Below are 25,173 nucleotides of genomic sequence, written 5' to 3'. Positions count from 1 at the left end.
TTTAAGTTTAAAGTATTGGTGCCGGTGGTGTACTGACAGTGTTGGAAGAAATAATAAATTTCTGCATTTGGATCGAACCATAAGTTTTAAATTTTTTTTTTGAAAACTCGTAGCTAGTTACCGTCTTCGACAAAGTTGTTAACCAAGCTTTGAATTATAGTTTTATAAAGCTGGATTTTCATATTGAATGAAATAGCGATCTTTACTAACGTAAATGCAAAATGATTCATCTACCCATATAAAATCCCCTACAAACTTTGAACGTAATTCGAAAACCCGAGAAGCAACCGACCGCTCCCAAATTTGGCAACAGGCATTTGGGACCACAAAAGGAACTCAAAAAGTGCTTTGCTGAAAAATATCATATGTCGAGCCACTCTAATGGTGCAGTCTCTCGATGTGTACTTCAAGCAATGTTAAATACATTGTTTATTACGATCATAGGCGGGCGCGCTGGGGGACTAGGCAGGAAAGGCTTAAGTCCCCTATTGTTCTGATATTATGTTATTCACATTTTTTTTATTTTGATTATAAAGGTTTTAACCTTAGGGTCATTTGCCTCTTTTCAGGCTAAAGAAATCTCTTTTTGGAAAACTTTAAGCCTATGTGCGGGGTTGGGAATCTAACCTAGGTGCCTGTTTCCCATTTACATTTTAATAAGCATGATTTTAAGGTTAAAGACATACGAGAAACATGTGTAATTCACTTACAGTATAGGGTAAAGACCTAATTTTGGCCCCAGTAGGGAGGGTGCCTATTCTATTAATTACGCAGCCTACAATCGATGAAATGCACCTAAATTACCATCAGTATCCTTTCTTCTTACCCAAGAATCAGTATAATAACAAAAATTTCCTTGAAAAGATGAAATAGCTCCGTTTTGGCGTAACTCGAATCGAATGCTCCTATTATCGCACTACCGTATGAACCAATGCGTTGAACAAAATGGCAGACGCTGCTCTAACTAACGGCTTCAAATTATTTATTTATTTATTTCGTCAATCAAATGTAGACTACATTATACAAATATTAATTGCTTATATACTATCCTGTAAACTATTTCTATGTACTATGATGCCGTAAAGAGTTGAAAAACTGTTTTAAATTTGTTCGGGGCATGGTAAGGTCAATACTTTCACAATGCTCGTTATACACAGCCATCATCTGGTTTAGTGGTCCGAATTTAGCATAGTCTGTACGGTGATGACCTATCGCGAACAAATTTCTATTGCGTAATTGACGAGTAGGAGCATATAAATTTAATTTTGACAAAATGTAAGATGAGTCAATACGCTGCATGACGATATCGTTTAGAAACGAGATCATAGCATAGTCCCGACGTTCTTTTAATGTTTGAATATCTATCAACATACAACGTGCTTCATAAGATGGAAGAGGGAATACTGTCCATCTTAACTTGCGTAATGCATATAATAGAAACTGTTTTTGGATTGATTCAATTCTCACTTCGTGTTTTTTTATGAATGGTGACCAAACAATACTACAATATTCTAAAATAGACCGAACATATGCTACGTAAAGAGTTTTAATTGTGTAAGGATCTTGAAAGTGATATCCGAAGCGTTTTATAAAATTAAGCATATTACTAGCTCTATGAACAATTGTGTTGTAATGTTCCACAAAGTTTAATTTTTTATCTAAGATAACTCCTAAATCTCTTATTTTATCGCATTTCTGAACGGTTTGATTACCTAATGTAATTGACACGGAAGCCGTGATTTGTTTTCTGCTAAAAGTCATGAGATTACATTTTTTAACATTTAACTCCAGTAAACATTTACAACACCATGTATAAAAGATTTGTGTTTCATCGTGAAAAACATTATAGTCATTATTATTTCTGATTTCTAAAAATAGCTTCATATCATCCGCATATATGAGAATATTAATGTTTTTTAAAATAAGAGAGATGTCGTTGACATATAAAATAAAAAGAAGAGGTCCTAAGTGTGAACCTTGCGGAACCCCCGAAGTAACTTTAATTATATCAGATTTCATCTCATAGAATTTTACTATTTGCTGACGATCTGTTAAATACGACTTAATCCAATTGAGGAGTCTCATCTCGATTCCCAATTTTTCAAGTTTGAATATTAACATGGGAATGTCCAGCTTATCGAAAGCTTTGCTGAAGTCAGTGTAAAGAGCTTCTATATGATTTCCTTTATCCATGGCATTTAACGAGTAATCAACAAATTCTAAAAGGTTTGTACTAGTTGAACGGCCTTTAAAAAACCCATGTTGTGAATTTGTTATTTTATGTTTGACTTGGTTGAAAATGGTTTGATTTATGATGGATTCGAATAGTTTGGGAAAGCAAGACAGAATGGCAATTCCACGATAATTGCCAATATCAGATTTTTTACCCGATTTATAAATAGGTATTAAAAAAGATTTTTTCCAATCTTTTGGAAAAATACCAGATTCTAGTGACTTATTGAACAGCCAGAATAAAGGTGACGTAAGCTCAGTTGCTAAATTCTTTATGAAAGCAGGTGGAATTCCATCAGGTCCTGAGCCTTTAGTGGCATCTAGATCATTGAGACCAGACAAGATATCTTGAACATTAATGTGACTGACACCAACATCCCTTGAATAATCAGGAAAATAAGAAAAATATTCAAAGTCACGATCATTGTCTGAATAGTTAGAATAAGTTTCTTGAAAAAATGTTGCAAAGAGATTACAAATATCTTTTGAAGTTTCACCCTCTTTCCCATCTAAAGACATTTTTGATGGGAAGTTGCATGAATTCAACTTAGTTTTGATGTAATTAAAAAAGTTTTTTGGGCATGACTTGATCTCATTTTCAGTTTTTGCATTATATACAGTTAGTGCCGAAGAAATAGCCAAAGTTAGTTGGTCACGAATGTTAAGGTATTTTTCCAAATTATCCTGATTATTGTGTTTTCTGTAAATTTTGTGAGCTTTTTGCTTCCGATTTTTCAAATTAATAATTTCCTTGTTGAATCAAACTGGATTTTTGGATGAAATGGGTAGGGCGATAATAGAACAAGGGGGAAAATAGAGGAATTTTTTTTGTTCGATTATTGTAAACAACTAAACTATCTAAGAACGAGTTACAGGGAATGAATATTTCTCTACGAAATAATATACCATGAAAAAAATGTTGTATCATTTTTCTCATAAACAAAATTTTTTATCAAAAATCCAAATTGGAAAAACATTTATATTTTGTCAACGAAAACCTAAAGAGAAAAGAAACATTTTGAATGTGATTGTACGATGGAGAACTTATCGGTGAAAAAAGTACTTCCAACATTAACATTCTAAAATTAACTTTAGGCATGTTTTTAAATTTGATACTAATTGAGCTTGAGCTTGTGTGACCACCCCTGGCTGCTACTCCGTTATCGATCTGGACTAGCTGAAGTTGCACAGGGAATCAGTAGATAATTATGCTTGGGAGTAGCGAAATATCTTTCAATGTGTAACTTCTGGTAATCCTAAAGTGTTTATTGATCAATACCGGCGCCGGCCAGGTCCTAACGTAGATCGCGGAAGAAAAGGAATGGAATGTTATGGGATTTTCGATTGATTGACACCGGTGTAGTGGATTGCACTGGTTTTTCACTTTCTAGCAGAAGTGTCAATGGAACATACCCAGCTTTCTGCACTTCTGCTAGAAAGTGCAAATACGGTGCAGTCTCAGTGCACTCCACTACACCGGTGTCAATCGATCGAAAACCCCATTAGTCCGATACTTGTTTTTGCTAGAGGCCGTATATACTACTGCACACTCCACAAGTACCACGGGAGGAGGATATTTGTTAGTAAGTATAGAAGTTGGATTCTACTTCAATTTTACCGACGCCTGAGAGGTGTCTCCACTATCTGGAGTAGATATCGATCCATCAAGTCATGGATCGGGGACCAAACGGCTTTACTTCCCTTCCGAAGGAAGACGGGACCACAGATTTTTTCAACTCAGACAAATCTAAACGACCTCAGCTGGGGTTGAACCCAAACCAACTGGAATGAGTGGCGGTCACGCTTACCACTCAACCACCGGTGCCGTCTCAAATGCTCTACATAATAGTACTAATAATAAACTGTCATTAGAAATTTGATATCCTTTTTTGCCTTTCTTATATAGAAAGGTTATGCAATCACTCTGAAAAACGTCAACCTAATCCCGGCCCGGAGGGCCGAGTGTCATATCCCATTCGACTCAGTTCGTCGAGATCGGAAAAAGTCTGTATGTGTGTGTATGTGTGTGTGTATGTATGTGCGTATGTGTCAAATAATGTCACTCATTTTTCTCAGAGATGGCTGGACCGATTTACCCAAACTTAGTCTCAAATGAAAGGTGCAACCTTCCCATCGGCTGCTATTGAATTTTGGATCGATCGGAATTCTGGTTCCGGAATTACGGGTTTCAGAGTGCGGCCACACAGAAATTTCTCATATAAACTCTAGGAAAAATTAAAAATAGAATTTTTATTTTTGATGCTAAATGTTTTCAAGGTGCATGAAACGTCGAGATTTGATGCAAACTCGAAAAAAAAAAATTTGACGACGATTAACCTTTTTGGTTTTTGGCACATTTTTGCCTTTCTCATATAAAAAGGTTATGCAATCACTCTGAAAAACGTCAATCTAATCCCGGCCAATTTTTTTTTTCGACTCGCATAAGGTTTCTGGATTTTAACAGGGGCGTAGTTGATGGTTTACAGAGAGGGGTTACACCCCCCCCCCTCTACTGTTCACTCCCCTCCTTTAAAAATCTCCTTAAATCACCCCTCAGGCCACCACCCCATCCAGCCCTCATACCCCTCCCTTTCAACCCCATCATCTTTAAACCACCACTATATTACAAAGCATACCAATTTAAGCTGGGGATTCGTTCGTTCATGGAACTTTCGCCCTCCTCACATACCCACCCCCGCTTGACAAAATGAGTTAGCAAGCAGATAACATTGATCTAATGCTGATTAGGCTAATGGAGTATGATATTTTTTTGTTTCAAGTATTTCACCGTCGACACGTAGCTCATCAAGTTCGTGGCTGACATGCCATTGTGTATAAGTGCAAAGTGTACTAAGAATGTAATGGACATTTCCACAATTATGTGGAACATAAAAAGCCTCCGTGCCATAGTTTAGAGAAATGAGAAAGGCACAATTGCACCGCTAGGTGGATTAAAACAGGTTTTTATTTTGATTATAGAGGTTTTAATCTTAGGGCCATTCGCCTCTTTTTCGGGTTAGAGAAATATCATTAGAAAAATCTCTAACCCTATGTGCGGGGCTGGGAATCGAACCCGAGTGAGCTACGTACAAAGCAATCGATTTACCAACTACGCTATGCCCGCACAGCAAAAAAAAAATACTTGTAACTTTACGTCTTGCCAGATGCACATAAAAGGAGCATCCCAATTCACATAAATTTACATTTAGTTACATGTAAAACTGTGAGTTGTTTGGCTTTTCCTAGGTCATTCAGTCTGAGTTATACATCAAAAGAGTCACAATATTTAATTTTACATATCATAACATGTAAAATCCTAATACCAGACAGGAGAAATACGTCCCTACGTTGTTTACGTCAAATGTAATTTTCATTTTTTCTAAGAGTGCGTGTCCGTGAGGTATCAATTTTACTCACAGTGTCGGTTTTACCTATAATTCCCATAATTTTTTCTCTTGTGTCTCTCATGTCGAATGATTTCCTCCGAAGTCACGGGATTTCACAGACTGGTATGAGTTTCGGCCCTTCGGACCTCTTTTGGCCAATCGATTTTTAGTATAATTGTATAACCTTTCGATAAGAGAAAGGTAAAATGTTTTATATGGGAAATTCACGTGTTATCGGATTCTTTCAACTTCGAAACCAGTACTTCGTTCAAATGAAATTCGGAAGCAATCAATGTGAATAATATACTCTTCATTTAAGACGATTCACACGAATCAGCAATATATGAAAACCAGGTGTGAATCTAATTGGAGAGCTTGGCCATTTCCTCGAATTTCTGGTATCCTCAATAGTTTTCAATATGATTAAAGAGACTTTGATTTGCAATTAGTGATCTGTACCATTAATTTGAAACTCACTCCAATTAGTTTTGCATCGTTTAGAGATAATGATTATATCGGTTTGTAAGGGAATTTCACATGTGACCGCATACTTCAACCCGTAATACAAGAAATAAAAACTCCGATTCCAATGACATTCATTTGAGAATAATTTGATAAAATAGAGTTAAACATTTCTAAAAGAAGATGTAAATTCACTTCAGAAACTTTCCCGGAGCTAGTGGTTCGCCGAAGTGGTCAATGTGGGTTTTATTGGGAACCAGTGAGCTGAAACTATAGATCCAAAGCAATTTAGAACACATTTTATGAGATTTTGCATCTTGTAGGTAACATGCTGATACCAATTTATATGGGAATTTCATGCGCGATCGCACTTTTCAACTCGTAGCTCCGGAACCGGAAGTCGGAATTGAATGAAATTCAATAGCAGCCTATGGGCACGTTATACCTTTGATTTGAGTTTGAGAAAATCGGTTCGGCCTTCTCTGAGTAACCGATGTGCATATTTTTGGTCACATACATACATGCATACATACACACACATACACAAGACATTTGCCGACCTCGGCGAACTGAGTCGAATGGCATAAAATGTTGATTTTCAAAGTGATTGTATAGCCTTTCTATAGGAGAAAGGCAAAACGTGGAATCAATTATCATCTTTCGTTATAGAGCTATGATGTCATCAGAATAGTTGCTGTATGGCATCTAGCGCTTTATTCGGTTAACGCTTACTAGTTCACAATTCAGTCGCTAGGGCGGCGCTGGTATCAACTTTTAAATAAAGTTAGAGAGACATGTGTCTTCGAGAAAGTTGTAGGTCCTATCATTTTAAATATATCTTCTAAGGAGGCAAACTGCAGGTCCTGTATGTTTCGAGATAAAGCATGTTTTGGGTAAAAATTTTACTTACAGATTATGTTTTTAAAAATGCGCCATATTTCAAAACTTGTAGGAGCTACAAAATTAGCATCGGCAAAAGATATATTTATAATTACCTGACATACAACGTTGTCGTAGAAACCATCTTTCTATCTCGTTTAATTAAAAAGTTCATCATTCGTTATCGTGCACTCAGTCGAGTTAGAAGTCTTTTGTTGTTGTTGTTGAATACCGTTAACCAGTTAGTGACCAGTGAAGTAGTGTTCTTCTAGTAAGCCGTCTGGATACCGTTACATACACAAGCTAAGTATTAGTTTTCGTTTCCCCTTCTTGGTTGTCTTAATAACGTGCACTGGGCAATAGGCCCGTGCAAAAAATGACTTCCCCTGACGGTGGTTCATCTCAAGGTGAGATGGACGTCGAAACAAAATCGGCTCCCCGGCTCAAAGTATAATCAAGCTGATCTTCTTTCGGACCAAAGATAAAAAGTGTTTGAGTCTGTTGCAGATTTCTCTAGTTCTGACGGATCGGTATTCGGCCGTGACAGAAATATCGAAAATTCGCCCTGATAAGCTTCGGGTGGTTGTTAACAGTTCAACTCAGGCAAACGATATTGCTGGCTACGAGCCCTTTACGAGGGAGTACAGGGTGTATATTCCAGCTAGCAGGGTTGAAGTCAGTGGGGTCGTTTCCGATTCGAGTCTGAATTGCGAGGACCTGCTAAAATATGGGACTGGCTGTTTCAAAGACCCCATGCTTAAGCCAGTGAAGATACTGGAATGCAAACGTTTGCATTCAGCATCAGTCGCAGCTGACGGCAAGAAAATATACGTCAACTCAGACTCTTATCGGGTGACCTACGCCGGCTCTGCCCTACCCAATTACCTCCTCTTTGACAAGGTTCGTCTACCTGTTCGCCTCTTTGTGCCGCGGGTCATGAACTGTACTAATTGCAAACAATTGGGACACACAGCCTCCCATTGTAGCAATAAAGCCCGCTGTGGGAAATGCGGTGGGAATCATGCGGATGATTCCTGTGGTGGGTGGAGATGTCGAAAAGTGTCTCTACTGTGGGGGAAACCCACATGATCTCCCTTCATGTCCCGCGTACAAACAGCGCGAGGAAAATCTTAGGCGTTCCCTTCAGGGACGCTCTAAGCGATCTTTTGCAGAAATGCTTAAGATAGCCACCTGTCTCTACGAACATCTTTACCAACTTGTCTACTGACGAAGGCGACTGTGATGAACCCCAGGAGAGAAAATCTTCTGCTGTGCCTAGAAGTAATAGAAAAAGGAAGAACATTTCCTCCCCCAAGCTTCGCCGTAAAGGCCAGAAGGTGTCTCTTCATGGTCCCCCCAAAATAACTACTCCAGGAAGTACTGGTGCAAAACCGAAGCAAGTCGCTCCCGGTCTCAGTAACCTGAGCTCAGAAAAGGAGTTCCCAGCACTTCCAGGAACATCAACAACCTCAACAGTTCCCATATCGCAACCAGAGAAAGAATACAGTGCTGGCTTAATAAATGTCTCTGACATTGTGGACCCTATTCTTACTGCGTTAAATATTTCTGACCCCCTTAAAAGTATCTTGATAAGCTTTTTCCCCGCAGTTCACTGCGAAATGGCCCCTCCTTTCAGCGATTGTATCCTTCGATGGCTAATTCATCGAACGAGGTCAAGGATTTAATCACTGTTCTACAGTGGAATTGCAGAAGCATTATCCCGAAAATCGATTCGTTTAAAATTTTACTAAATAATTTGAAATGCGATGCATTTGCCCTATGCGAGACATGGCTCACTTCAGAAATAAACCTACACTTCCACGATTTTAATATTATTCGCTTGGATCGAGAAAACTCTTACGGAGGAGTACTTTTGGGGATCAAAAAGTGCTATTCTTTCAATCGAATCGACCTCCCCTCGACACCAGGCATTGAAGTTGTCGCTTGTCAAACCAGAATTAAAGGCCTTTGTATTGCTTCCACCTACATCTCCCCAGAGCCTCAGTTAGCCACCGACGGTTTTGCGATATTGCGGAACTCCTCCCCGCACCGAGGCTAGTTTTAGGTGACTTCAACTCCCACGGCACGGCATGGGGTTGCCTTCATGACGATAATCGATCTACCCTACTCCATGAGCTTTGCGACAACTTCAATATGACTATTTTGAATACGGGTGAAATGACACGGATTCCTGCCCCTCCAGCGCGACCGAGCGCCTTAGATCTGTCCCTCTGCTCGACATCGCTGCAGTTAGATTGCATGTGGAAGGTAGTCTCTGATCCCCACGGCAGCGACCATCTGCCAATCATAATTAATATTGCTAACGGTTCAGGGCCACCGAATACAATCAATGTTTCGTATGACCTCACACGAAATATTGATTGGAAGAGCTACGCGTCCGCGATATCCGACAAAATCGAGTGCACTCAAGAGCTTCCTCCGGAGGAAGAGTACGGGTTCCTGGCTGGCTTGATTCTCGATACCGCGATTCACGCTCAGACTAAACGCGTACCAGACGCGAACTCACGCGGGCGTCCTCCCAATCCATTGTGGGACAAAGAGTGCTTAGACGTGTACGCGGAGAAGGCCGCTGCGTATAAGACCTTCCGGGACGATGGGCTGCCAGCTAGCTACCGACAGTACGCGATGGCGGAAACGCGCATGAAGAGTTTGATAAAAGCCAAAAAAACGTAGCTACTGGTTCGTCGACGGACTACCGAGAGAAACATCGATGAGCACTCTTTGGAGTACGGCCCGGCGCTTACGAAACCGAAACAGTACTAATGAGAGCGTGGAATATTCAAACCGTTGGATATTCGATTTTGCCAAGAAGGTTTGTCCGGATTCCGCCCCGGCACAGAAGATCTACCGCGCCGCGTCCCCTCACAACAACGCGAACGAAACACCGTTTTCGATGGTGGAGTTCTCACTTGCTCTCTTATCATGTAACAATAAAGCCCCAGGGCCAGACAGAATCAAATTTAACTTGTTAAAGAATCTGCCAGACTCTGCCAATAGACGCTTGTTGAATTTATTTATTAAGTTTCTTGAGGGTAATATTGTACCTCATGACTGGAGGCAAGTGAAGGTCATCGCCATTCAAAAACCAGGAAAACCAGCCTCCGACCACAACTCGTATCGACCGATTGCGATGCTGTCCTGTATCCGAAAGTTGTTCGAGAAAATGATCCTGTTTCGCCTCGACAATTGGGTTGAAGCAAATGGCTTACTGTCAGATACACAATTTGGTTTCCGCAAAGGCAAAGGGACGAACGATTGTCTTGCGTTGCTCTCAACAGAAATTCAAAAGGCTTATGTTAGCAAAGAGCAGATTTCCTAGATATAAAGGGGGTTTTTGATTCAGTTTCTATCAAAATTCTTTCTGAGAAGCTGCACCAGCATGGTCTTTCACCGACTCTAAACAACTTTTTGCTAAACTTGCTGTCTGAAAAACATGTGCATTTTTCGCATGGGGATTTATCGACATCACGAATTAGCTACATGGGTCTTCCCCAGCGCTCATGTCTAAGCCCTCTTCTCTATAACTTTTACGTGAATGATATTGACGAATGTCTTGTCAATTCCTGCACGCTAAGGCAGCTTGCAGATGACGGTGTGGTCGCTATTACAGGTCCCAAAGCCGTCGATCTGCTAGGACCATTGCAAGATACCTTGGACAATTTGTCTGCTTGGGCTCTCCAGCTAGGTATCGAGTTCTCCACGGAGAAAACTGAGCTAGTCGTATTTTCAAGGAAGCGTGAACCAGCGCAACTACAGCTTCAATTAATGGGTCAAACTATTGCTCAGGTTTCAACTTTCAAATATCTCGGGGTCTGGTTCGACTCTAAAGGTACCTGGGGATGTCACATTAGGTATCTGAAACAGAAGTGCCAGCAAAGGATCAACTTTCTCCGTACAATAACCGGAACATGGTGGGGTGCCCACCCAGGAGACCTGATCAGGCTGTACCAAACAACAATATTGTCGGTGATGGAGTACGGGAGTTTCTGTTTCCGCTCCGCTGCGAACATACATTTCATCAAACTAGAGCGAATCCAATATTGTTGTTTGCGTATTGCTTTGGGTTGCATGCACTCGACACATACGATGAGTTCAGAAGTGCTGTCGGGCGTCCTTCCGCTGAAAAATCGATTTTGGGAACTCTCATATCGATTGCTCATCCGATGCGATATCTTGAACCCGTTAGTAATTGCAAATTTCGATTTATGTCCTTGTACTTCGATTACATGGCACAAAATATCAATCCTTCTTCATACTATCCCAACCGTGTCAATCTCCTTCATGCTTCAACTGTATTCTTCGACACGTCCATGAAAGACGAGATTCGTGGAATCCCGGATCACATACGTCCGCAAGTGATCCCAAGCATCTTTCATAGTAAATTTTGAGAAGTCGACTGCAACAAGATGTTTTACATCGACGGGTCAAGCCTCGACGGCTCCACTGGCTTCGGTATATTCAATCAAAACCTCACCGCCTCATTCAAACTCAATGATCCTGCTTCAGTTTACGTCGCAGTACTTGCTGCTATTCAGTATACCCTTGGGATCATTGATACTTTGCCCACCGATCATTACTTTATTGTCTCGGATAGCCTCAGCTCAATAGAGGCTCTCCGTTCAATGAAACCTAGAAAGCACATTTCAAATTTCCTGGGGGAAATCTGGGAGCGCCTGCGTGCTTTGTCTGTAAGATCGTACAAGATTACCTTAGTTTGGGTTCCCTCGCATTGCTCCATTCCAGGTAATGAAGAAGCGGACTCTTTAGCTAAGGCGGGCGCTTTACAAGGTGACATATATGAAAGACCAATTAGCTTCAGCGAATTTTTCAGTATTACTCATCAGAGAACCCTCGAAAGTTGGCAAACTTCATGGAGCAATGGTGAACTGAGAAGGTGGCTACATTCGATAATCCCTAAGGTATCGACGAAACCTTGGATCAGGGGGATGGATGTGGGTCGGGATTTCATTCGCGTGATGTCTAGGCTCATGTCCAATCACTACACGCTGGACGCACATCTCCGGCGTATTGGGCTCGTGGATAGCGGTATCTGCGCTTGTGGCAACGGTTATCACGAAATCGAACATGTTGTCTGGGCATGCGCCGAGTACTGTTCTGCCAGATCTCAACTATTCGATTCCCTTCGGGCCCTAGGAAGATCACCTTCCCATCGGCTGCTATTGAATTTTGGATCGATCGGAATTCTGGTTCCGGAATTACGGGTTTCAGAGTGCGGCCACACAGAAATTTCTCATATAAACTCTAGGAAAAATTAAAAATAGAATTTTTATTTTTGATGCTAAATGTTTTCAAGGTGCATGAAACGTCGAGATTTGATGCAAACTCGAAAAAAAAAAATTTGACGACGATTAACCTTTTTGGTTTTTGGCACATTTTTGCCTTTCTCATATAAAAAGGTTATGCAATCACTCTGAAAAACGTCAATCTAATCCCGGCCAATTTTTTTTTTCGACTCGCATAAGGTTTCTGGATTTTAACAGGGGCGTAGTTGATGGTTTACAGAGAGGGGTTACACCCCCCCCCCTCTACTGTTCACTCCCCTCCTTTAAAAATCTCCTTAAATCACCCCTCAGGCCACCACCCCATCCAGCCCTCATACCCCTCCCTTTCAACCCCATCATCTTTAAACCACCACTATATTACAAAGCATACCAATTTAAGCTGGGGATTCGTTCGTTCATGGAACTTTCGCCCTCCTCACATACCCACCCCCGCTTGACAAAATGAGTTAGCAAGCAGATAACATTGATCTAATGCTGATTAGGCTAATGGAGTATGATATTTTTTTGTTTCAAGTATTTCACCGTCGACACGTAGCTCATCAAGTTCGTGGCTGACATGCCATTGTGTATAAGTGCAAAGTGTACTAAGAATGTAATGGACATTTCCACAATTATGTGGAACATAAAAAGCCTCCGTGCCATAGTTTAGAGAAATGAGAAAGGCACAATTGCACCGCTAGGTGGATTAAAACAGGTTTTTATTTTGATTATAGAGGTTTTAATCTTAGGGCCATTCGCCTCTTTTTCGGGTTAGAGAAATATCATTAGAAAAATCTCTAACCCTATGTGCGGGGCTGGGAATCGAACCCGAGTGAGCTACGTACAAAGCAATCGATTTACCAACTACGCTATGCCCGCACAGCAAAAAAAAAATACTTGTAACTTTACGTCTTGCCAGATGCACATAAAAGGAGCATCCCAATTCACATAAATTTACATTTAGTTACATGTAAAACTGTGAGTTGTTTGGCTTTTCCTAGGTCATTCAGTCTGAGTTATACATCAAAAGAGTCACAATATTTAATTTTACATATCATAACATGTAAAATCCTAATACCAGACAGGAGAAATACGTCCCTACGTTGTTTACGTCAAATGTAATTTTCATTTTTTCTAAGAGTGCGTGTCCGTGAGGTATCAATTTTACTCACAGTGTCGGTTTTACCTATAATTCCCATAATTTTTTCTCTTGTGTCTCTCATGTCGAATGATTTCCTCCGAAGTCACGGGATTTCACAGACTGGTATGAGTTTCGGCCCTTCGGACCTCTTTTGGCCAATCGATTTTTAGTATAATTGTATAACCTTTCGATAAGAGAAAGGTAAAATGTTTTATATGGGAAATTCACGTGTTATCGGATTCTTTCAACTTCGAAACCAGTACTTCGTTCAAATGAAATTCGGAAGCAATCAATGTGAATAATATACTCTTCATTTAAGACGATTCACACGAATCAGCAATATATGAAAACCAGGTGTGAATCTAATTGGAGAGCTTGGCCATTTCCTCGAATTTCTGGTATCCTCAATAGTTTTCAATATGATTAAAGAGACTTTGATTTGCAATTAGTGATCTGTACCATTAATTTGAAACTCACTCCAATTAGTTTTGCATCGTTTAGAGATAATGATTATATCGGTTTGTAAGGGAATTTCACATGTGACCGCATACTTCAACCCGTAATACAAGAAATAAAAACTCCGATTCCAATGACATTCATTTGAGAATAATTTGATAAAATAGAGTTAAACATTTCTAAAAGAAGATGTAAATTCACTTCAGAAACTTTCCCGGAGCTAGTGGTTCGCCGAAGTGGTCAATGTGGGTTTTATTGGGAACCAGTGAGCTGAAACTATAGATCCAAAGCAATTTAGAACACATTTTATGAGATTTTGCATCTTGTAGGTAACATGCTGATACCAATTTATATGGGAATTTCATGCGCGATCGCACTTTTCAACTCGTAGCTCCGGAACCGGAAGTCGAAATTCAATAGCAGCCTATGGGCACGTTATACCTTTGATTTGAGTTTGAGAAAATCGGTTCGGCCTTCTCTGAGTAACCGATGTGCATATTTTTGGTCACATACATACATGCATACATACACACACATACACAAGACATTTGCCGACCTCGGCGAACTGAGTCGAATGGCATAAAATGTTGATTTTCAAAGTGATTGTATAGCCTTTCTATAGGAGAAAGGCAAAACGTGGAATCAATTATCATCTTTCGTTATAGAGCTATGATGTCATCAGAATAGTTGCTGTATGGGATCTAGCGCTTTATTCGGTTAACGCTTACTAGTTCACAATTCAGTCGCTAGGGCGGCGCTGGTATCAACTTTTAAATAAAGTTAGAGAGACATGTGTCTTCGAGAAAGTTGTAGGTCCTATCATTTTAAATATATCTTCTAAGGAGGCAAACTGCAGGTCCTGTATGTTTCGAGATAAAGCATGTTTTGGGTAAAAATTTTACTTACAGATTATGTTTTTTAAAATGCGCCATATTTCAAAACTTGTAGGAGCTACAAAATTAGCATCGGCAAAAGATATATTTATAATTACCTGACATACAACGTTGTCGTAGAAACCATCTTTCTATCTCGTTTAATTAAAAAGTTCATCATTCGTTATCGTGCACTCAGTCGAGTTAGAAGTCTTTTGTTGTTGTTGTTGAATACCGTTAACCAGTTAGTGACCAGTGAAGTAGTGTTCTTCTAGTAAGCCGTCTGGATACCGTTACATACACAAGCTAAGTATTAGTTTTCGTTTCCCCTTCTTGGTTGTCTTAATAACGTGCACTGGGCAATAGGCCCGTGCAAAAAATGACTTCCCCTGACGGTGGTTCATCTCAAGGTGAGATGGACGTCGAAACAAAATCGGCTCCCCGGCTCAAAGTATAATCAAGCTGATCTTCTTTCGGACCAAAGATAAAAAGTGTTTGAGTCTGTTGCAGATTTCTCTAGTTCTGACGGATCGGTATTCGGCCGTGACAGAAATATCGAAAATTCGCCCTGATAAGCTTCGGGTGGTTGTTAACAGTTCAACTCAGGCAAACGATATTGCTGGCTACGAGCCCTTTACGAGGGAGTACAGGGTGTATATTCCAGCTAGCAGGGTTGAAGTCAGTGGGGTCGTTTCCGATTCGAGTCTGAATTGCGAGGACCTGCTAAAATATGGGACTGGCTGTTTCAAAGACCCCATGCTTAAGCCAGTGAAGATACTGGAATGCAAACGTTTGCATTCAGCATCAGTCGCAGCTGACGGCAAGAAAATATACGTCAACTCAGACTCTTATCGGGTGACCTACGCCGGCTCTGCCCTACCCAATTACCTCCTCTTTGACAAGGTTCGTCTACCTGTTCGCCTCTTTGTGCCGCGGGTCATGAACTGTACTAATTGCAAACAATTGGGACACACAGCCTCCCATTGTAGCAATAAAGCCCGCTGTGGGAAATGCGGTGGGAATCATGCGGATGATTCCTGTGGTGGGTGGAGATGTCGAAAAGTGTCTCTACTGTGGGGGAAACCCACATGATCTCCCTTCATGTCCCGCGTACAAACAGCGCGAGGAAAATCTTAGGCGTTCCCTTCAGGGACGCTCTAAGCGATCTTTTGCAGAAATGCTTAAGATAGCCACCTGTCTCTACGAACATCTTTACCAACTTGTCTACTGACGAAGGCGACTGTGATGAACCCCAGGAGAGAAAATCTTCTGCTGTGCCTAGAAGTAATAGAAAAAGGAAGAACATTTCCTCCCCCAAGCTTCGCCGTAAAGGCCAGAAGGTGTCTCTTCATGGTCCCCCCAAAATAACTACTCCAGGAAGTACTGGTGCAAAACCGAAGCAAGTCGCTCCCGGTCTCAGTAACCTGAGCTCAGAAAAGGAGTTCCCAGCACTTCCAGGAACATCAACAACCTCAACAGTTCCCATATCGCAACCAGAGAAAGAATACAGTGCTGGCTTAATAAATGTCTCTGACATTGTGGACCCTATTCTTACTGCGTTAAATATTTCTGACCCCCTTAAAAGTATCTTGATAAGCTTTTTCCCCGCAGTTCACTGCGAAATGGCCCCTCCTTTCAGCGATTGTATCCTTCGATGGCTAATTCATCGAACGAGGTCAAGGATTTAATCACTGTTCTACAGTGGAATTGCAGAAGCATTATCCCGAAAATCGATTCGTTTAAAATTTTACTAAATAATTTGAAATGCGATGCATTTGCCCTATGCGAGACATGGCTCACTTCAGAAATAAACCTACACTTCCACGATTTTAATATTATTCGCTTGGATCGAGAAAACTCTTACGGAGGAGTACTTTTGGGGATCAAAAAGTGCTATTCTTTCAATCGAATCGACCTCCCCTCGACACCAGGCATTGAAGTTGTCGCTTGTCAAACCAGAATTAAAGGCCTTTGTATTGCTTCCACCTACATCTCCCCAGAGCCTCAGTTAGCCACCGACGGTTTTGCGATATTGCGGAACTCCTCCCCGCACCGAGGCTAGTTTTAGGTGACTTCAACTCCCACGGCACGGCATGGGGTTGCCTTCATGACGATAATCGATCTACCCTACTCCATGAGCTTTGCGACAACTTCAATATGACTATTTTGAATACGGGTGAAATGACACGGATTCCTGCCCCTCCAGCGCGACCGAGCGCCTTAGATCTGTCCCTCTGCTCGACATCGCTGCAGTTAGATTGCATGTGGAAGGTAGTCTCTGATCCCCACGGCAGCGACCATCTGCCAATCGTAATTAATATTGCTAACGGTTCAGGGCCACCGAATACAATCAATGTTTCGTATGACCTCACACGAAATATTGATTGGAAGAGCTACGCGTCCGCGATATCCGACAAAATCGAGTGCACTCAAGAGCTTCCTCCGGAGGAAGAGTACGGGTTCCTGGCTGGCTTGATTCTCGATACCGCGATTCACGCTCAGACTAAACGCGTACCAGACGCGAACTCACGCGGGCGTCCTCCCAATCCATTGTGGGACAAAGAGTGCTTAGACGTGTACGCGGAGAAGGCCGCTGCGTATAAGACCTTCCGGGACGATGGGCTGCCAGCTAGCTACCGACAGTACGCGATGGCGGAAACGCGCATGAAGAGTTTGATAAAAGCCAAAAAAACGTAGCTACTGGTTCGTCGACGGACTACCGAGAGAAACATCGATGAGCACTCTTTGGAGTACGGCCCGGTGCTTACGAAACCGAAACAGTACTAATGAGAGCGTGGAATATTCAAACCGTTGGATATTCGATTTTGCCAAGAAGGTTTGTCCGGATTCCGCCCCGGCACTGAAGATCTACCGCGCCGCGTCCCCTCACAACAACGCGAACGAAACACCGTTTTCGATGGTGGAGTTCTCACTTGCTCTCTTATCATGTAACAATAAAGCCCCAGGGCCAGACAGAATCAAATTTAACTTGTTAAAGAATCTGCCAGACTCTGCCAATAGACGCTTGTTGAATTTATTTATTAAGTTTCTTGAGGGTAATATTGTACCTCATGACTGGAGGCAAGTGAAGGTCATCGCCATTCAAAAACCAGGAAAACCAGCCTCCGACCACAACTCGTATCGACCGATTGCGATGCTGTCCTGTATCCGAAAGTTGTTCGAGAAAATGATCCTGTTTCGCCTCGACAATTGGGTTGAAGCAAATGGCTTACTGTCAGATACACAATTTGGTTTCCGCAAAGGCAAAGGGACGAACGATTGTCTTGCGTTGCTCTCAACAGAAATTCAAAAGGCTTATGTTAGCAAAGAGCAGATTTCCTAGATATAAAGGGGGTTTTTGATTCAGTTTCTATCAAAATTCTTTCTGAGAAGCTGCACCAGCATGGTCTTTCACCGACTCTAAACAACTTTTTGCTAAACTTGCTGTCTGAAAAACATGTGCATTTTTCGCATGGGGATTTATCGACATCACGAATTAGCTACATGGGTCTTCCCCAGCGCTCATGTCTAAGCCCTCTTCTCTATAACTTTTACGTGAATGATATTGACGAATGTCTTGTCAATTCCTGCACGCTAAGGCAGCTTGCAGATGACGGTGTGGTCTCTATTACAGGTCCCAAAGCCGTCGATCTGCTAGGACCATTGCAAGATACCTTGGACAATTTGTCTGCTTGGGCTCTCCAGCTAGGTATCGAGTTCTCCACGGAGAAAACTGAGCTAGTCGTATTTTCAAGGAAGCGTGAACCAGCGCAACTACAGCTTCAATTAATGGGTCAAACTATTGCTCAGGTTTCAACTTTCAAATATCTCGGGGTCTGGTTCGACTCTAAAGGTACCTGGGGATGTCACATTAGGTATCTGAAACAGAAGTGCCAGCAAAGGATCAACTTTCTCCGTACAATAACCGGAACATGGTGGGGTGCCCACCCAGGAGACCTGATCAGGCTGTACCAAACAACAATATTGTCGGTGATGGAGTACGGGAGTTTCTGTTTCCGCTCCGCTGCGAACATACATTTCATCAAACTAGAGCGAATCCAATATTGTTGTTTGCGTATTGCTTTGGGTTGCATGCACTCGACACATACGATGAGTTCAGAAGTGCTGTCGGGCGTCCTTCCGCTGAAAAATCGATTTTGGGAACTCTCATATCGATTGCTCATCCGATGCGATATCTTGAACCCGTTAGTAATTGCAAATTTCGATTTATGTCCTTGTACTTCGATTACATGGCACAAAATATCAATCCTTCTTCATACTATCCCAACCGTGTCAATCTCCTTCATGCTTCAACTGTATTCTTCGACACGTCCATGAAAGACGAGATTCGTGGAATCCCGGATCACATACGTCCGCAAGTGATCCCAAGCATCTTTCATAGTAAATTTTGAGAAGTCGACTGCAACAAGATGTTTTACATCGACGGGTCAAGCCTCGACGGCTCCACTGGCTTCGGTATATTCAATCAAAACCTCACCGCCTCATTCAAACTCAATGATCCTGCTTCAGTTTACGTCGCAGTACTTGCTGCTATTCAGTATACCCTTGGGATCATTGATACTTTGCCCACCGATCATTACTTTATTGTCTCGGATAGCCTCAGCTCAATAGAGGCTCTCCGTTCAATGAAACCTAGAAAGCACATTTCAAATTTCCTGGGGGAAATCTGGGAGCGCCTGCGTGCTTTGTCTGTAAGATCGTACAAGATTACCTTAGTTTGGGTTCCCTCGCATTGCTCCATTCCAGGTAATGAAGAAGCGGACTCTTTAGCTAAGGCGGGCGCTTTACAAGGTGACATATATGAAAGACCAATTAGCTTCAGCGAATTTTTCAGTATTACTCATCAGAGAACCCTCGAAAGTTGGCAAACTTCATGGAGCAATGGTGAACTGAGAAGGTGGCTACATTCGATAATCCCTAAGGTATCGACGAAACCTTGGATCAGGGGGATGGATGTGGGTCGGGATTTCATTCGCGTGATGTCTAGGCTCATGTCCAATCACTACACGCTGGACGCACATCTCCGGCGTATTGGGCTCGTGGATAGCGGTATCTGCGCTTGTGGCAACGGTTATCACGAAATCGAACATGTTGTCTGGGCATGCGCCGAGTACTGTTCTGCCAGATCTCAACTATTCGATTCCCTTCGGGCCCTAGGAAGATCACCCAATGTCCCGGTTCGAGATGTACTAGCAAGCCGCGATATTCTTTACATGTCCCTTATATACACGTTCCTCAAAACCATCAATATCCACATTTAAATGCCCCTATCTTTTCTTTTATCATTCCCAGAAATGCCCTCTTCCGCCTACCGTACCCCAACGATGGTTTGATACGACTCCAAGACGAGACAAAACATCTGTCGAATGAACCAACAACACGAGATCTACAGTACAACATCATACACGCAACGCGGTGTGTTTCCGATCCGTATCTGAGCCGTACTACGAAATCGTCTGGAGGAACCCCTGCCGGCTCGAGGAAAACCGCCCGGCGTCCCAATACTTGATGCATTCGTTCGAATCTGTAATCCTGGCCGTTGATTCCTGAAGCCGGAAACTGAAAGTTAATATCTACCCTCCCCCTGTCAGCCTTGTCCACCGTCTCACCCATGTCTCTGATACACAGATGTATGAATTCACCCCCTTCTTCCCTTCTCCCTTTAAGCTAACGTATACGTGCCTTATCAAATAAACAAATTGAAAAAAAATTAAAAAGTTGATAACAGCGCCGCCCTAGTGACTGAATTCTGCACTTGTATGCTTCAACCAATTAAAGCGCTAGATGCTGAAGTGAGGGTTACCCCCATTAAGACGCTAGATACTCCCGGAGTTATCTACTCGAACTACGAAAATGCTCGTGAGTTGAAAGGAAGTTCATGTCTAATGATCTTATTTCTTCTAGACAATATGGGTCAACGAACTGCTAATAAAATCTTGTAATCTAACAATAAAAGCAATGTTAGTGTGGAAATGCGGAAGTTTTTTCCATTTCCTGTCAAAATGCCAAATGTGGGTTAGCCCCTTTTGGACACCAACTATTCATTTACAGTCGTTAACTACAATGAACTATTCCAATCTTATTATCAAAACCGAACATAACTTGTTCCAAATTCTAAAGTGTCTATAGTTTCAAGAGATTGCAGAGTTCAGAACAGTAGTTGTTAACATTTAAAGAAAAAATCTTAGATGCCTCAACTGTATTACTTTCATTTATGACCGGAATGAAGCCTAATGGTCCAGAACAATTCACATTTCACTTTGCTCCCTAACCAAACACAGTCAGTTGAAGATATTTCCAAGAAAAATGTCAAGTATCAGAGCCAATCTAACTGTCTTTCCCAGCTCATCGCGCCGGCCGGCATCTCTTCGGTACATCCCCACACAAACAACTTCTTTATCAAGAAGAAACCACCAGATCGTACTGCGTACAGCCTTCCCACTCGCTGCGTTTGTCATCGTCGGGGATTCACCTGAGCGATGCAACAAGGTAGCGCGGTGTGCGGATTTGAAACCGTTTGAAGATAAATACTTTTGTAGTCTGATGGTAAGTAATGTCGAGTTTTGACCAGGAGGAGTTTTTTGTATAAATTAAAAACATATACGCTAAGATCCGGCGCGAAGTATGTCCAAATATAAATCAACAATCCCATACAAATAGATTTGAGTTACCACTAATGTTTTCGGCGATAAAAATGTACACACATTTTTTTCGTTATGAGGACCTTTTATACAATTTAATACAAATCAGTTTCCATTATTCTATAGTTTCGTAATTGTTCTAGGTTATGTGTATGTGCTAATGAATATTAACGAAAATGACACTTTCAGAGTAAGCGTGCTGAATGAGGCAAGGCAGGCAAAAATTCAAAAATTGTGAACCCGAAACCAATAATTTCAACTTTGTAATAACCGAGTTGAGAATAACTTAAATGGATCAAATCATCCAACTTCATTGCAAAAACAAGATCTGCTATAACCAATTTAGACCTACCCTCTTTATTATAATATATAACAACTCGCAAGTTCCAGAAATTAAAAATAAAAAAACTTTAATAGAAAGATCTTCTTGCGACAGGAATACACCAGAGCACAAGCTGAAACTGAGAGTGCAATAGCATGTGAAGCATGAATATTTGTATATTGTAATCAAGCCATTTATTCCATTTCGGTACTTGCCGTTTTTTTAAATCGCTGCATAATGTATTTTTTTGATCCATGTAAAACGCGTGTGTTTTTTCTACCAGAAATCCCGTTTCGTTCACACCGCACACAATTTCTTTTCAATGAAGGCCGTTTTTTCTCTAGCAAAAGATAAAAGCGAGATATAAATTGCCTTACGATCACCCCTTCAAGCTCATATATGTTTTACCCGTGTCGAGAAGTGCGTGAATTTCATCGAGTCCGTTTCGAGCCTAATTTGTTATAGCGTAACAAATTCATAATTTGCTATCAGTTTTGCTTACATCCAAAGTCGCTTGAAAGATGAAACAGCAGACAGTGTGTGTTCTTCTGGCGTTGCTACTAGTGACGGTGTCTTATGCCGATGCAACGGTCTTTGTTTATGTAAGTAACAAATAATGCTTGAAGTCTAAATTCTATGATTGATTTGCAATCACAAACATTCCAAATTTATGAAATACGGTTGTTGATTGTTCATAGTATATTCGTGCATTGCTTTTAGTTCCGGTATATAATCTAATCCTTTTCGATATTCTACTATATCATGGAAACTTGTTAACTCCCATTTCCATCGTCGCGTTCATCCTTTGGATGTTCCCTAAAGATAATCGTTCGTAGTATTTTACAACAACTTCAATTACTAATGATGCCTCATTTTCAATATATTTTTTCATAAAATTGGTACTCTTATAATTTTGTTATATCCTTCTGATCGGGAAATGCTTTCTCTGTGTATAGCGCGTCAGGCCGTATCTAAGTCGAGCAGTAAACTGTTTTTCGAGCTAATCGAAAATTAATAAAATTCCAATTCTAATCTTCATTACAACTTCTTCCATGCTTATGTGCCCCATGTTTGTCGCTTCCTCCAAATGAATGGATATGCTGATGCCGGTGCTGTGCCGGGGGATTCTCGAATAACACCAATAACGATGATGTTGCTGTTCTTGTCCCTGATGCAAATAGGCTAAGACGTGCTCCGCTTGTAAGGCTTACGGAGCTAAATACTGTGGGTATGCGGGTGCCAAAGGATATGTTTCCTGCGACGGAGCGGTAAGTATGGGATTATTTTATTGTGTGTGCTGAGCATGGAGCACAGCTGGTGCACAGTCATTTTTTCGAAATCATATTTGTCTAAAATTAATTTGCTGATTTATTTACCTTACAGTTTTAATGAAATACTGGAAATAATCAGCCTAGTTTGTTCTGAAATAATTGACGAGTAAATAAGTGTGTAATTTACTCGAAAAAAACTTCCACGCCCTAACCGTATCAATAAATGAACGTTTTCTCTTTTTTTCTAAGACGGCTATAAGAAACTGTGATGATTGTAGGAAGCGATTTGGAAGATGCCAAGAAAGATATATCACCGAGTGCTTCTTTGGTTGAGGACTTGAGTGTGCAGGAGACAAGTGTAAACTTAATATGTGATACGAAAGCCTTTATGTACATTTGTAAGCGTACGGGAAATAAATTATTTCATCCTACACGATAAATAGGAATGTTTGATTACTATGTCGTACAGGGTTAACGTTACTCATTCAAGGTATTACGCTTTCACCGTTCCTCGAGCCTCTTTGCAGAACAATTCAGGTTAGTGTTTGTGAGTTTGTTTACATTGTTCTTATGTTTGTTGGTTCCAGTTAAAAGTTTCATTTTATCCGTGGTTTTCCTACTGTTGTGCGTTGAAAGTGATACTCGTCGATCGGGTCATCAAACAGTGAAATAAAGTTCTCACAAGTCTCCTATCTCATGCCTCCACGTGAGTCTAAGTCTATTGATGACATTCCTTATACCTGTGACGACTGAATACTATCAGCCTTCTGCCGATAATAGCAGAATGAGAGGGTGCGAACAGATCTAGCCGAAAAACACTGCCATCAAAATTGAACACGAATGTACCGTCCTGAGCGGTGTGAAGTGTCTTTATAAACAACAGCAACTACCGTCAAAATGAATAGTGGATCGGAGATCAGCCCCAATCAGTGATGCCACAAGTACAGATTTATCTAGAAACGTACAGATTTTTGAAGTGTTTTTGGTACAGGATCTGTACAGTACAGATTACAGATTTTCGTAAAAAAGTACAGATTGGTACAGTTTTTTTTACATGACAGCAGGGTAAAATAATTTAACCCTGCGATGCATCCCAGTATACAGCAGGTAAACGTTCAGTTAGGCCACTGACACAGTGATAGCGAGAATTTGAAGTGGAGCTGGTACTGACAGCTTGAACTGAAGCTGACAACCAGTAATGTTCAGTCGGAAATTAACTGGAATTCTGGCTGATTACAGTTCGTATTCCGGCTCCAGTGACACAACCGATTCTAACTAGAATCGGTTGTGTCACTGGAGCCGGAATATGAACTGGAACTAGCCAGAATTCCGGTTCATTTCCGGCTGAGCTTAACTGAGCATTAGAATGCGAGATGCGGGAAACCTGCTGGGATGATGTCAGAGTGAAAGCCGAGCGGATCTGCGCCGACTGCCTGCTTTTACTTTGACAGAGTCCATTTGATATGCTGCAAACAGACTTCTCGCATCCTAATGTCAGTATCAGCCCCAGCTCAGCATCTCGCCGCCACTTTGTAAGCGGCCTTGGGTTGCAAACAAAGTGGCAATGCGAATTTGAGCTGGAGCTGATATTGACATTACCCAGTCAAACTCATCCGGAATTCTGACTGGTTGCTTACGGAATTTCAGCTGAAATAAAAAATCGAGTCGGAATTTCTGGTTTGATTTCCTCGAATAAAAAATATGTATAAGAAAAATGATTTTTTTAAAACAACCTTGTTATTGTTTGGGTACAGAATCCGGTACAGATTTTTCTATAGAAAAGTACAGATAAGAAAGATTTTTCAACTCCCGGTACAGATTTAATTGTGGCAACACTGGCCCCAATAAAACTTTGAAGGGGGGAGGGGGGTGACAGGCATGTCCCGAAGATAGTTCATCATCAACAAATCGGCCCTCCTTGGCAAACGAGTACGATGCGACGGCTGAAGTCCATTAAGAGAGCTGCTCTGCGGAGGTTTACCAAGTATCGCACAATTCCACTTAGAAACTATTACGTCAGTCTCAACTATGCTTATAAACGAGCTAGTCAGGATAGTTTCTTTCGACATCAGCAAAACATTCAGCGTAATCTCAAGTCTCACCCAAAACGTTTCTGGAAATATGTGAATGAGCACCGCAAGGAATCCGGACTGCCATCTTCTATGACTTGCAACTGCCGCACAGCTA

At 41.3% G+C, this 25,173-nt stretch overlaps 2 protein-coding genes across 3 annotated transcripts in view; one reads left to right on the top strand and one right to left on the bottom strand.

Annotated features, from left to right (window-relative positions):
* Positions 1-25,173, bottom strand: part of LOC131679248 (probable G-protein coupled receptor CG31760) — a 244,478-nt gene that overhangs the window by 170,429 nt on the left and 48,876 nt on the right. The window lies entirely within an intron of this gene.
* LOC131679251 (uncharacterized) lies at positions 22,102-23,426 on the top strand. Its single transcript, XM_058959944.1, has 3 exons — positions 22,102-22,317; positions 22,897-22,983; positions 23,236-23,426. Exons 1-3 carry the CDS (start codon positions 22,237-22,239, stop codon positions 23,317-23,319), a joined length of 252 nt encoding a protein of 83 aa, XP_058815927.1. The 5' UTR covers positions 22,102-22,236; the 3' UTR covers positions 23,320-23,426.

Source organism: Topomyia yanbarensis, chromosome 2 (genome assembly GCF_030247195.1).
Source record: "Topomyia yanbarensis strain Yona2022 chromosome 2, ASM3024719v1, whole genome shotgun sequence".
Lineage (NCBI taxonomy): Eukaryota > Metazoa > Arthropoda > Insecta > Diptera > Culicidae > Topomyia > Topomyia yanbarensis.
The sequence above is the reverse complement of the archived record's forward strand: the minus strand, read 5'-3'. Positions and strand labels throughout refer to the sequence as shown.

What these genes read in the sequence shown, in the direction of transcription:
- LOC131679251 (XM_058959944.1), top strand. Translation starts at nt 22,237, where the DNA reads ATGAAACAGCAGACAGTGTGTGTTCTTCTGGCGTTGCTACTAGTGACG. An exon ending in ATGCAACGGTCTTTGTTTAT is followed by an intron (nt 22,318 to 22,896) that starts GTAAGTAACAAA and finishes TGATGCAAATAG; the next exon opens with GCTAAGACGTGCTCCGCTTG. An exon ending in ATGTTTCCTGCGACGGAGCG is followed by an intron (nt 22,984 to 23,235) that starts GTAAGTATGGGA and finishes TTTTTTTCTAAG; the next exon opens with ACGGCTATAAGAAACTGTGA.